Here is a 14,881-nt window from a genome sequence, read left to right as displayed (position 1 = left end):
TTCAGTGCTCTTACCCCAGGGTACCCCGGCCCTGCATCGGTGGACTGGGCGGCTTCTGTGTAGGAGGATTTGTCCTGCTCAGTGTTCCGGTTCTCGCTGCCTGGTTACTTCCATGCTGAAGAGGGACAACGATAAATGATTAGAAACACATTTATAGCCGATGAGGACAATGGTTATATTCTTAGATAATATTATATAAGGATGTTAGGGTTCCCAGACATAGCTCAGGGATGACGAAGGCAAAGAACGTACAAATAATGATATTTTGGCACTTATCCTCCTTCATCCCAGCTTTATCCTAATACATTTATAGAAGAGAATAAATATGTCAGGATGTTCTCCGTTTGCCAAAAGGGATTAATTCCTCCAAAAAAATGTCCTAGTCTGGTCAGAGACCGAAGGAATTACACTGAAAAAGCAGAGGTAGTGCTGTACTGAACAATGGGTCCCCTCATTTTTTTGGAAAAATGCAGACCCCAATTATGGCAACATGATAGTTGATAAAGGTATAATTGCTTGGCGACCCCACAGATCTGCTGCAGACAATGGACAGGACAGCTCCATTCTCTGTATAGTGGCAGAACCGCATCACTGCAGCCAAGATTCTACACAAATGAATGGGAACCAACATGTAGTAACTGTGTCTGACCACTACACAGAGAATGAAGCTTCTTTGAGATGTTAGATGTTGGACCTCCACTGATATGATATTGAGGAGCAATTTCATGGGAATTGGGAAACTCCTTAAAATAAAACACCGATTTAGAAACCATAGAAGAGCAATCGTAAATTTGGAAACCTAAAAACCCCCAAAAAGTCTTCAATACACAATGTGACTTGTCTGGGAAGCCTTCCATAGCAAAATACAAGTGAAAGAAAGCAAGGGATCTACAAAATGAGGAAGCACAAAGATCAGGTTAGACTAATGAATGGCTAGACTAGAGCTACGGGGGTCAAAACATCCATGATATACTGGTTTATCAAGCTTTACTGAAAATCTAGAGGACAGGAGAGGAAAGACGGAGGCTGTAATGGACGGAGAGAACGGCAGCCATGGGAATAGGTGATATGGGATCAGATGGGATGAAATGACGAAGAGCTCTGCTTACCTTGGCTTTTAGCCACTTAATGATGGCAAAGGAGGAAACAGAAAGGCAAAAGATTAATGAATGGTCACAACGAGAGGTCATATATAAGACAAACATGGAAAGAAATCCAACACAGGCCCTCAGACTTCTACATAATATCCTGCCGTTAGATGACAATCCCAGGACAGTAGTCGAAAGTCCAATGTTTACACCAGGGACGAACACACACTGAAGACAGCAGAAGCTACAGAGACCAACGGAGCATCGAGCCGCATCGCCCAATCTGTAGAGGTCATGTACCCCATCAAACAATTATTTAAAAGGAACTTCTTCAAGAGGGTTTTTCCCCAGGTTGTGGATTCCCATCACCAAGACCGGCAAACTTTGTGAAGAACTAGGTCCAAAAGGTCTGGAGAGGCAATTATTGGTGGCCAAATCCAGGTATCTTAAATATTGGTCCAGGGCGACGGACCCAACCAATTGAGGTGTAGGGTCGACAAGATAGGTCATACATACGATGGCTGGATGAATGGATGTCCCAACTTAGAGAGCTGAACTTCTTTAAAGAAAGTCTATATTGAAGACTCAAGAACAACCCAAAATTTAGGGAATTTGTTGTAAACTTTGGACTACCTGGCTCCTTGGATTTGTTCATCCCTGGTCTAAACACAGTGAAGACTTACAACTTATTGACCAATAATCCATCATTTGAGAAATAAAACCAAGTGTATCGCATCTAATCCGCTCATATTGCCTATGAAATGCATCAACAATTTCCTACAGACATGACTTTTGTTGGCATGCCCAACAAGGGTGGGCGCAGGACATGGTAAATTAAGTTTATACCCATCCACCACTTGCTTGATAAAAGTATACCCTCATTCATGAGATAAAGTACATGTTATGGGCACTGAAGACCACAAATGGTGAAGCAGGTGATCAAACTGTGGATGAAGGTCAGGAGAACATCAGGTTTCTTCACAATGTAGGACAACATGCAGGATTCGGAAGACTTGAGTTGTGTCTTCTAAGAAAGTTTTTTTTAGGGTTACTAATATTTGCATTTACATGGCTCATGTTCATAAAATTGGCTTTCCAGATGAACGATGCCAGCTAAGTTAGCAGGGCTTCAAAGTCAAACAAGTTGGAGATGCCAGCAAAAGTCAGTCCTAGTATTTCTGATGATACAGGAAATTTCATTATCCAGGCTTGAAGTGTTCCTATAGGAACATCTGCAAAAAAGTGCAGGTGCATGCAAGTCGTGTGACCCTCTACCCCCGCTCTGCCCTGTAAATGGGCCCCGAGCCAGCTACAGCCTGAAGAAGCCGTCCATGTGCCGTGCACAGCTGAGGATGTGGCCCCGAGGACATGGCCTCCTATCTACCCTGCCAGCTGCAGCCTCCGACCCATGCCACACATCACAATTTCCTTATCAAAGAGAAGAGAGAGAAGTCAGTACATGCAAAGCCAAGAGACAGGGCATGGAAGGATCAGCGGGGAACAGCGGGTGCGTCAGCGTGTCTGCAGGAACCTTCCAATATTAGAGGATGTAAGGAGGCAATGCCAGGGGTACGTGTTACCGTTTATCCAATCCTTGTCTCTTCTTAAAAACCTCAGCTGGAGAAGGGGGCCACAGCGGGAGAGCAGAGTTACCTCCCACTAGACAAGTTCTAGGAACAATTCCTAGAGCGGCTTTCATGTTTAACCCATTACATGTACCATCAAGTACAGTGAAATGTATCAGCTTCAGGGTCATTTCATACATATATGACAAGTATGTGCCTTATCAAGAAAATTTCTGGCCTGAATTTGGAAAGACCTTTATTTGTAGTTATATGCAAATGAGCTTTTCAGTGCACCATGGGCGGGGCCACAATGTTTCATAAGGGGTCATCAATCAGGGTTACAGCAGTTGTCCACTTTCATCAAATACATTTTATTGTTTGTGTAATGCAACGTTATACAATTTTCCAATGTTCTTTCTGTATCAATTCCTCAGTTTTCTAGATCTCTGCTTGCTGTCATTTTAAAGGGAGCTTCATTGCTTATTTCCTGTGGAATTAAACAGGTCCCTGGCCATGTGATGTCTCACAGGTGCACGCTCGTTGTATCCCTGGCCATGTGATGTCACACAGGTGCACGCCTCGTTATATCCCTGGCCTTGTGATGTCACACAGGTGCACGGCTCGTTAGGGCCCTGGCCAAGTGATGTGACACAGGTGCAAGACTCATTATGTCACACGGCTTTGATTACTCTGATATAACGAGCTGTGCACCTGTGTGACATCACATGACCAAGGATCAGTGTTTATCCAAAGGAAGTAAACAATGAAGCTTCCTATAGAATGACAGCAAGCAGAGATCTAGAAAACTGATAAAGAAAGCATACTGGAGAATTGTATAACCTGGACAACCCCTTTAAGCGATACTGGGTGGCGAAACTTCCTACGAAAAAGGTGCCTTTCCTAGACTTCATATCCTTCCCATGGTGCACCAAATACCAATTTTCCTAAAAATGCGCATTTTTCTGTATTCATGACAAATGTCACTTCTCCTACATACTTTTTTATTTGTGTTGCCCCTTTAAGCTCCCTGTCCTTGCATTGCCCATTATGGGATTTCTCCTGCTCATAAAAGGAAGCAATTACAATGACGAATATGCAAATCCAAAAAAGGTTAACCCGCACCAGAACGCCACCGTACGGGCTGGAGGACGCAGATTAAAATCCAGACACGTTAGTGATGCGATGGGGTCCCGGCTGGGGGGGGGGGGCCCTTGCAGACTCTTTAGATCATCCATAGATCATGTAAGACAAAGGCAAAAATAAATCTTCCCCTGTCTGCGCTGGTGGGACAGGGGACCCTCCCAGAGCCGCTTCACAAGAAGGGATGGAAGCGATTATACACACGGACAGAACAATAGGCGCGCCGGAGGGGAAACACATCCAGCATAATAGTACCTCTAACTCCAGGAGGAGAATATCCATCTTATGAGACACGGCCGTTACTCATCAGACTCCGCAGTCACAGATTTTCTTCTATTTTTTTTTGCAGCAGAAACTATAAAGCGCTCACATATATCTCTGCAATGTGACCGCTGTCCGCTTCAGTTTGGGTATAGGACGCCTTTCTGCCCCCCATGGGAACAGAGTAAGTGCACGGATGGCAGAATATATCCAAAATTTTATATCTTAGGGCTGACATGGCCCCTGATGGCGTGAGAACAGGAAATCTGGAATGATCGCTATGGAGGATTCCTATTTCCATCCAAACAGCTGTAATGGGGGGGAAAGATCCATGTCACTATGTGTAGCACAGATCTCTAGTGATGTGTGGCCCATGAGGCATCATGGGATTGATAGCATTTTAGAAAAATCTAAAAAGTGTCTGAACAGAGTGAAGTCTTCTCTACAGGGATTACGGTGTAATATATATATATTTAATTTATTTTACTGGTATGCTACTTATATAATCCATATTACATTTCGGACCAACTCCAAAATAACTTGTTTGAAATGTCTACAGTAGATTAGAAAGTCCTACGTCCGCTTCACTTTTTACCTGGCACAGCATCATTTGTCTTGCAAAGATACAGAAAGGCTCCGTAGCCAAGTTCCATTCAGGTAAATAGGGTTGCAATACCAGACACAGCCACTAAATAAGTGCCACGTTCTGTTCCATTACCAGGTAACCCAATGCTAAGGGTCACTCACTAATCTAATATCCATGGCTCATGATAAAGTAAATATTTAAGTCTCAAATTTTTTTAATTTTACATTTATTTTTTTTTTTTTTAAGGAACGTCCCCACTTAAATATCCATCTATGTATCATGAACGCAGACGTCAGCAGAACTTATTAAAGTGATCGCCCCCTCTGGGCTTTGGACTGGCGGAGTTGTGTCCGTATAAGCGGCCGAAGCCTTTTAGTAGATATGGGCACGGGTCCCAGTGATCTGATACTTGATCACTGGTGGAAAAACTGCTTGAAGATGCAAATTATTTCGTATCCCTTTAAGAATCAGCCACACTACAAATGCTTTGTAGCTGTACACAGTGAGGATGAAGCCAGAGCGGTCACCTTGCTGCAACTTTGAGACCTCCAGATTGTGGGGGAGACATAAAACGTCAATCCTGCCCGTCTCCTCCTACCACCAATCTATCTGCGCTGCGAGGACGTTGCATGCACGGAGCACTGACACGGAGGAAATAACAGAGCGCTCGGTGTTGCTAGGAGATACGACTGCGGGTTAAAAACTTTCGTGTGGGTGGATATCAGACGCAAAGGACTGAAAAGACGCCTCCGTAATTACAACCAAGGACCCCGCTCGCTGGTATTGTTGGCGCTTGAGTAGCAGGGAAGTATATGCTAGCTGGTATGCTGCGCCCAAGCAGGTAGGTAGGCGTGCCATGCTCTGCAGCAAAGCTGCTATATACTCTATACATGCAGTGGATCTGCGGCCAGGCATTTCCATCTACGACAGCGATGCAGATGTTTAAGGAATTAGTAGGGGGCGGCCTTCATATTCCTGGGGGTAAGGGAACGCTTGGGAACAGATGTGGGTAAAATTCCCAAAAAAGTTGAAATTAGACAAAGAATTCATATAAATTTTTCATATAAAATGTACAAAACCGTAATAAACATGAGCACAATAACCTAAACAAAGTCCATAGAGAGATTAATGAGAAGCCTGGAAAAGATTATCAGTCAGCGGCCTAATTAAAGATGGCAAATCTTATTAGATGGAGAGAGAGAGGTCTGCACTGTGTCTGTCACATCACAGCTAAGACCCGGGCATTAACACAACCATCTGAGGCTCTGCACACCCCGATAAGTATCATCCACACTCCCTGCACCCGGATACTCAGTTTTATCATAGACTCGCTAAACCTCCGAGTAGAGTCCAGATTCTATTTTAGTTCTAAAAAATGAATGAGATCCTGGACTAGAAGGGCGACTCGCTAGTAAAACATAGGTTAAAAGTGCTCAGCAGGGGGAGTAGCACAATAAAACTGTACTTTCTACTTCCCTCCGATCCTGGTTGCACTCCACTTCCTGTGTGTCGGACACGACAGGAAGTGGCCAATCAGCCAATCAGCACACTACACCAGCAATTAGCTACAGCCTACCTAGGGTGTTTCCTAATTTTTTTTTTTTTTGAGTATCAAGCCGACAAATCGGCGGCCGGGGAAGGCGAGGAATTTGCATTAACAACTAGGAGACTGACCACCACAATATAGGTAAGTGATCTGTACACACGTACAATGCAGAGATGCTACATACAGGGATTGCAATATCTCACTAACTTCCTGCGAGAGATCTAGGAAATGAGGAAAGAAAGAAGGGATAGATTTTAGTCTTCCAGTTGACATTGGTGAAGACCGATCTCTTACCTTCACTCCGTGGCCTACATCGTCAAGCACCGTGTAGTCTATGGGCTTGCGAATGTACCTGACGGGACGCTCTATGTTGGTTGGAGCTATAATTTTATGGCTCCTTGCAGTGTTCTTGTTGGTGGTCAAGATGCCGATCTCTCTGCGAGCCACCTTCTCCTTGTGGATGTCCACGGTCTGTATGGAAAGTGGATGAAGACGAGACATCAGAATTTGTCATAGTCAATATTATACACTCCAGTCTATGCATCACTATAGGCCTATATATAAGATGGAAGATATGACACTAAATTATCTGTATGTTGGGGCGATATTAGCCATTGTTTGCCCCCTCTACAGTTTGGATCATATAACATAGGAGACCTATATAAAAAGTTTCGGCTGACTTCTAACAGTGTTAAAGTTTATGTAAACCCTTGAAGGAGTTTCACAATCCATGTTATCTGTTCAGACCAAAGACGACTCAGATCTCGTAAGATTCTAGAGAATTTTGCAGCCCTTTATGTTACAAAACACATCCCCTCGGTCATGAATGTTGTGATGTCCTAAACCAGTGTATTTTCAGCTTCTTGCAGGAATTTTCTCTGACTATGTATGCTTCAGGTGACAACTGAGGATCTCCATTAAGGGTGCACATCCCACTGCTCATAGAGACCAAAGAGCGCTGACATCAATTACTGCAACGCTCATCGGTCCTGGAAGTAGAGTAGCGGTGGGTATGCATGTACTCATGGCTCTTGGGTCCCTTCCTGCTCATGCCACCCTCTGGGCTCTGTACCACTGATCCCAGGACATATCATATTTAAGGACAAAAAAAAAAAAAAATTATACTTTAGGCAAAGAAAGGATTTAATAATCTATGCAAATGAGTCTTCAGTGCTCTACTTAGGTCACCCTGGCGATTCTGCACCTCCAATTATGCACGCCTCCATCTTTGTTTGGCGCTCCTCCTCCTTTGACAGAGAGCCGGTGACGTCACTCTACTCCCTACACTTATTACGCATGCACAGCTGCAAAGTGTCATGGCCGGCTGCACAATATTCAGTGAACGCGCATGCACGGATACCCATAAGTATTGCTTCAGCTGTGGTTACCTGTGACAAATTTCGGCTGCGTGAGGTTTCGTGACTGCGCATGCGCAAGAAGCACCTCGAACAGAGTAATGTCACCGGCTCTCGGTCCAAAGAGGAGGAACGCAATGAAGATGGAGGCGTGCATAATTAGGTATCTGAGGTGCACGCAATCGCCAGGGTAACGTTAGTGGAGCCCCAAAGCCTCATTTGCATAGATTATAAAATCCTTTTTAACTTTTTTTTTTTGTTTTTTTTACCTAAACCAAATATGTCCTGGGATCAGTGGTACAGAAGCCAGAAGGTGGTGTGAGGTGGTCATTTCGGCCAGGATCCAGCATAAGATTTCCTTTAATGCTGATCACTGGGGGGTCTCCAGCACACACATCTCCTTTAATGGTTCTCTGTCGGTAAACCTCAAGCGGATTCTCACATTCTCATTTTCTTCCGTGGGTCCTCATTACTTTTCCCGAGCATTTATATACATTACTGTATAAGATTTCCATAGAAGAACAGTTTCCAGGAACCAGACCCTAGTTACCAGGCAGCAAATGCAGTGATAATAACCACAGAGGAATCAGCCAGGACATTATCACCAATGCAGAAGGCACCATAGAAATTATAGGCAAGACTTCCTGTGACGTAAATAATAGGTTCCCCATTTTTGGGAAAAATCTGTCATAATGGCAAAAAAACCTAACTTATGTGCCCCCAAGGTCACTGCTCAAGTATGGATTTACAGCAAGCTACCAGACAACAGGAGGATAACCACTGCCCTAAGGCACCCATGGGTCACCCGTTTGCTAGTACAGCTCTGTAGGCGGTGGCTCCATTCTTCAGGGTAAAGGGTCAGCTATTTTAGGCACTTCAGCTGTTACAAAACTACAGCTCCCAGCAATCTCAGCCTAGTTCTGGGAACAGCAAAGTGGGAGTTATGTTTTCACAACAGCTAGGGTGCCGAAATATTGCCCAATTGCTATTCTATCAGACTTGGAGCATAACTCAAACTTTTAAGCAAATTGCATAAATTAATTGTGAATACGATAACAGCAAAAAAAAAAAAAAAAACAAAAAAAAAAAAAAAACAGTATTTTATAGAAAAATCTATTCCAGTGTCTCCCTCTTTCTTCCTTTTATAAGCAGATTGTGTAAATCAGTTCTCTGTCCTGTATCCAGTGACAGCAGAGAGATAAACCCAATAAAGTGTCTAATGACTTACTGACAGTCCCCGGACAGTCTAATCTCCACAGAGAGGTGAATCATGCAGGGTATTCCCACAAAGACAAGGTTTCTTAAACCTCAGGATACATTCTCTAATTCACTATTAACAAAAATTTCACAACTATCTCCTGATTTACACAAATTTCAGATGCCCCTAGACACGACCCTGTAACTTCTGACTTTAGGCCCGACAGCCATCCATGCTGTCACTGCTTCACAGAACTTGTTTCTCTACCTGCACTCCAGTCCCGCCCCCTGCCCGGAGCTCACACTGACAGCAGCATGAGGAGAACTACAAGCTACAGACAGATAAGTTCTTTATCATGGGAGGGTAAGAGGGGCACAGCAGATCTGATGTAGTAAGAACTGGAGAGTGTCATTGTGTGTAATAGCCATTTCATGGATCTCATCATCTCTGATCCGTCTCATCTCTCTCTGTGTGTCAGATACTAGAACAATGTTCAGAAATTAAATGAAAGTGTAGATAAACCCTGTACCCGGATAATCTAAACACATTGTCACCTCACAGAACTAAATGGATCATAACGTGTTTGCTTAGAGAGTCTCCGCCCACACCCTGGAATCTTACACTGACCATTACTGAGTGATAGGAGCTAAAACAGCAATAAAACTGAATAACATTGTAAAGCAAGGGGTTAAAAATGATCTTTATTGTGTTATCACTAGGAGATTGAAAATTGAGTATTTTTTTTCATGGGAAATCCCCTTATAGGACTAATTCACACGAACGTGCGTCCGCCGCGCCGTAGGGAGCCGAGGTGGGGGTAAGTGCTGCTCAGCCCCACCCCTCTCCATAGAGATATATGGCACACGGCACCGTAATACAGGAAAAGATAGGAGATGTCCTATCTTTTCCCGGGTACAACGTATATATGTCCCCCAACGGTCGCGTGAATTCTTCCAAAGGGAAATATCCTCTAGGAATGGAAATAGTTGAGCATTAGCCTCCTTTACTCAACTTTCTGCTGTGCTTGGGATGACAGATACACTGCTCACTACAAGAGAAAGAAGGAGCAGGAAAAAAAAAAAAGTCAGATAAGCTGATTGACTTAATGAACTATATGAAAAAGTTTAACATTTTCACCTGCTCCATTTAAATCTGCCATAAGTTATTCTTACTACAGCATACACCAACGTGGAGTAAGAACGGATATTGTCCACCTTAGGGTGCAATCACACGTTGCGTTTCAACACAAACGCAACGGGGAGGGGCTTCTACTGATTGCGTCTATGTTTCCACTGAAAACCTCAAGCAGTCGGTAAAAAGCACCACACATTTCTGCGCAAAACACGTGCTGATATTTACTGATCGCATGCATTTCAGTGGAAACAAAGATGTGATCGCCACAAGCCCCTCCCCGTTCCGGTTGCATTGCGTTTCAAGTGGAAGGTAAGATTTGGACATCACTACCAATAACATGGTTGCTTGTCCGACTCTAGAACCAAGTGAGAGCAAAAACAAACAACAAAAACAAAAAAAAAAGGGGGACTTTAAATTTAAAAAGTTTGAAAGGTTTAGGAAATTGGTGACTTAAGAGAACTAAAGAGACTAAGGCACTGGCCCAGTATAATCTATAGATGAGGTCCTTCCCCAGATACAGAGGAAGGGCACAGTATATATAGTTAAGTAGATAAGTGACTATCTCCAGCACGGTTCCCACGCCTCGGTTAGTTCCGCCTGCTCGGCCTCGGACATAGTAATCACATTTGTAGGCCTGTAATTGATCTCTTCCGTGGCGCGCTACCAGCCTAGGCTTCCCTGCACACAGGATTATTTTTAGAACTTAAAGGGGTTTTTCTTACAGTCACTTCAGGCCTCCCAAATTCTCTCGATTAAAACTGAACTCATTAACTTCACAATGTACTAGTCAGGAGGTCCATTATGTGAAGAACCAGAAAAGGGCCAGAGCCGGTGACTACTTCTTAAAGGGGTATTCCTCCTACAAAGACAAGTGTCTTATATGTACTCAGTATAACAAAATATCGCATTCTCCAATTCACTGTTATTAACAAAAATGAAGCATTTCACAGATATAAGTCCAATCTGTATCTATCAGTCATGGTGTATACAATTACAGTTGCCACTAGACACGACCCTGTAACTTCTGACTTGGGGTCAGGGAAGCCATCTTGGATTTCTGCGTGACTGCAGTGGTGCCAAGTTTCTCTCCCTCTGTTCCATGCACTCAAGCCCCGCCCCCTGCAGTCCAGGACGGAGCTCACACTGACACAGACACTGACTTCCTGCCAGCAGCAGCATGAGGAGAACTACAAGCTACAGGCAGATAAGTTTTTTTTAACTGGGGAGGCACAGCAGGAAAGCACAGCAGATCTAGTGTGTTGTGGAATTGCAGAGATGTAGGAGGGCAGACATTGTGTGTAATACGCATCTAATGGATCCCAGCATCTCATCTCTGATCGGTCTCATCTCTTTCTATGTGTCAGTACAATGTTCAGAAGGCAGATGAAAGTGTATATGACCTGTACCCTGATAATCTAACCACATTGTCAGCTCACAGAACTAGATAGTTCATAATGTGTCTGCTAAGAGTGGGATTTTTCATTGTCCAGCCTAGAGAGCGATAGGAGCCAAAACCGCAATAAAACTAGTAAAATTGTAAAGGGTTAAAAATGCTTTATTGTGTTAAAATCACTACGGGGTTGAAATTTGAGAAGTTTCTTTCATGGGAAACCCCCTTTAAGCTTCAAAATTTCACTAAATGTCTAAAAGAAAAAAAAAAAATTTGTATACCCATGGAGAACAGACAGACAGGGTCAGAAAAGGCTCTAGACTTTGGTTGCTTCCATTCTTTTTACACATCTTAGTTGTGAATTCTCAGAAACCCATGCAGAAGTGACGCCTACAACCTGAATTTGTGGTTGCACCCTGCTTCAGCAGCGTTACTAAAGGGGATATAACGAAAGCAGAAGGAAAGGACCTAAAATTGGCATTAATCTTACCTTGGTCAAAATTATAGGGGTGTTCTCATCTAGGCATTAACATTTACTTTAATTCATCCGCCACATACATACATTATTTCAATTGGATTTTATTAAAAAATATATTCTGTGTGAACAGAATTTCCCATAAATGTTGTCCCTTAGAAACAAGATTGTTCTTCTTGAATACAACCACTGCTGCTGGAGGGACTCCACAAAGAAACAAATAGTTTTTGCATATGAAATGTCCGGGAGTTCCTGCATATCCCACAGCCGTCCTGTACACTGAATCTAGGTGTTGGGAAGATTTTAAAAGCTCAAGGTGGTCGTATCCAAGGGCAGCTATCTGATTTCTAAGGGACAACATGGCTATATTTATGGGAAATTATCTTCACACAGGTGCATTTTAATCAAATGCACTGGAAGAAGTGTACATATATGGTAACTTAATTAAATGTGAATATCCAGGGGAGAATACCCCCTTTAGTCTCCATTAGCTCAATAGAAATGAACGGTGCACCCTGGTCATACGCAACCGGAAGCTCCAGACATCTTGGTGGTGCCAAGACGGGTGCAACAGGGGTAAATGGGACCCAACTTTCTTGTGATCTGTGGGGGTATCATAATCGTGATGATATTTAGCACCCAAGCCCTGGGTACGGTCTTCAGGTCAATGGCCAAAGTAGTACCCGTGACCCCGGCACTTATGGCTAAACAGGCAATGCTGGGGCCAGAAAACCACTGTAACGCAAAAAGTGGGAGCTGGGGTTAGTGCACTAATTTTTGCACCCCTGCCTCAAGGATTTGCCCCCAAACCAGATTCCTGGGGCTTAGCACACGGTCAGTCGGAGAGGCGAGGGAGCACTCCTCACCCCTCCCCTTTTGCCGTGCAGCAGGTCTGCCCAAATATAGGACATTATCATGGACACAATTACCGTCGTATGAATAAGGCCCCACTCCGATATACAAACATATATACGTAATCCTTGTAAGCAGTTACGCAAAAGCATTAAAAATGATGCTGAAATATTTCAGAGGAAATTAAAGCTTTAGTGTAAATGTCACCGCAGCTGTAATCATTCAGATCACACAGAAAAATATAAAGAAGGAAAATGTTATATTACAGATGACGATTATGCAAATTCTGCTCAATTTCTTCCCAAAAACAAAATTATGCAAAATGTCAGCAGGTGCAGAAGATCTCTCCAGATATTCACAGATTTGCAAATAACCTATGGGGAGGAGGGTAAGAGGAACCAGTAGGGTACAGGAGAGACTGAAAGTAAAAAGGAAATCTGCCGTATGTAACCTGCAACATCAGCTGCGTCCGCTTCCTGCGTGACACAATGCTGACATGTTTGCTACACGTGGACCTCGCCCCGTCTCCAAGACAGAAACTGCTGCCGAGCAAGTATTGTGTGAGACTATGATCCAGTGTGTGTGGTTCTGTTCACATATGGTGGTCACTTTATGCGCCTGGTGGCGGACAGGCTGCTGCTCTGGCTGTCTCCGGGCCCAATAATAGAAAGCAGAAGGTCAGTCCATTGTAATGTCCCCTGACAACTGGTGCAGGGTCGGACCCCCAACATACTCACAAGAGAAAAACCCTTTGGACATGTGTACCCAATGAATATTTAAATGTGGGCATATTGGCTAAAGCACACACCATGTTCAGTCTGTTAACTATAGAGATTGTGTGGTTTCCCGTTTAACAGACCAACCATAAAGACAAGAACAGGACTCATCATATCAATTTAAATATGATAACAGTTTGTCACTGTTGTTTTGCAGGAAAGCAGGGACTCCTTGCATCATGTATCACTACAGCAAATGTCTCAAAACAATGTTCTTGTATACAAGAGGCCTAAGGCTGAAGATGCAATAAGCTGAAGACAAATGGGTTGAGGATGCAAAAAAACGATTCCATATCCTAGCGACATACTGCACCATCACTTTATAATATAGCAATGGCCGTGATATTACGGACTTACCTGGGAGATATGATTGATGGACGACTCCATCCTCCGCAGCTGGGAAGCCTGGATATCCAGCAACTGCAGGACATTGTTGGCCAATGCATTGATCTGGTAGGCAACACTTGCCAAGGACTGGGTGGTGTAGGCCTTGGTCTCTTCTAAGGCTTTCCTCTTGTCTGGAGCCTGAGGAAAGGAGGAGGAGAAAAAATAAATAAATAAATAATAATAATTTAACAAAATATGGAACACAAAAAATTAAAAATCACTCAAAAAAATTTACAGGATGCAAAAGCTAAAGTGATCAGCAATGATCATTCCAAACACAGAAATAAAGATCAGCCACAAAGTGCATAGCCCTCAGCATGTCCATGTGTAATACTTCATTTTGCCTGTGGTGGCGCTTAAGGGTATATCTGCGCCCTATCACAGCGGACCCCTTAAAGGCTTGACCTTCAGGACAACATCAGGGACACCAATTGTCCAAATCTAGGCTTTGTATGTGGAGAATTTTTGAATTTGGGAGTGGAGTCCTACACGGACCCGTGTGCAGACTTGTCGACAGTCTCCCAAGGTAGGAATGTACAAATACACAAGTAAATAGTGTCATAACCTTGGAAAAGGCGCGTGCTTCGCATAGTTGTGACATCAAAACTTTTCACCGCCAGAGGAACAGTCGGCGTTAACCCTTCTCCTCCATTTCTCTAGATAAAAATTTTGTTTCAAAAAGTATGTCCTCAAAAAGTTCTACGTAGATAATCGGGTCCTAGGTCCATTAGAATGGTGGCAATTCTGCCACGTACATGGGGAGTAAGAGTGTCCCATCTCCCATAATCCAGTAACCTCCACCCTAGTATTGGTGGACCTCTTACTTTTTGCCCTCAGGGTTGAAGTTGTTGAGATACCACTATGGAAAATCATGGCATGTACCATGGATGGTCTTCACCAAACTCAATCCCAATCCTATACAACCATGTTACACACTAGAACAAACCATTTCCATGCCAGGGTGGGATGATACAATCCAGTTGCCCCCTACAGCTGGTGTCCATTCATACCGAGGTGTGGCCCTTCTAAACCAATGACCCCATGCAGTGAGCAGAGCTTTGGATATGGCCGATAATCATTAGCTTTCATAGAAGTCCCTTAGATGGGTCGTGGAGGCCCATGTCTACA

The 14,881-nt window shown here is 43.6% G+C and overlaps 1 protein-coding gene across 9 annotated transcripts in view; it reads right to left on the bottom strand.

Annotated features, from left to right (window-relative positions):
- Positions 1-14,881, bottom strand: part of ABI1 (abl interactor 1) — a 47,190-nt gene that overhangs the window by 14,119 nt on the left and 18,190 nt on the right. For 5 of the 9 annotated variants that reach the window (XM_072154109.1, XM_072154105.1, XM_072154110.1 and 2 more), the window contains exons 2-5: positions 13,724-13,891; positions 6,481-6,657; positions 1,110-1,124; positions 15-115 (exon numbers count right to left, since the gene is read on the bottom strand). In XM_072154109.1, coding sequence (XP_072010210.1) covers positions 15-115; positions 1,110-1,124; positions 6,481-6,657; positions 13,724-13,891 — 461 coding nt within the window. The remainder of the gene's footprint in view (positions 1-14; positions 116-1,109; positions 1,125-6,480; positions 6,658-13,723; positions 13,892-14,881) is intronic. The other 4 variants (XM_072154106.1, XM_072154111.1, XM_072154113.1 and 1 more) reach the window with 1 other exon arrangement.

This window comes from Engystomops pustulosus, chromosome 5, assembly GCF_040894005.1.
Source record: "Engystomops pustulosus chromosome 5, aEngPut4.maternal, whole genome shotgun sequence".
NCBI lineage: Eukaryota > Metazoa > Chordata > Amphibia > Anura > Leptodactylidae > Engystomops > Engystomops pustulosus.
Note: the sequence above shows the minus strand (reverse complement) of the source record. Positions and strands in the feature narration are given on the sequence as shown.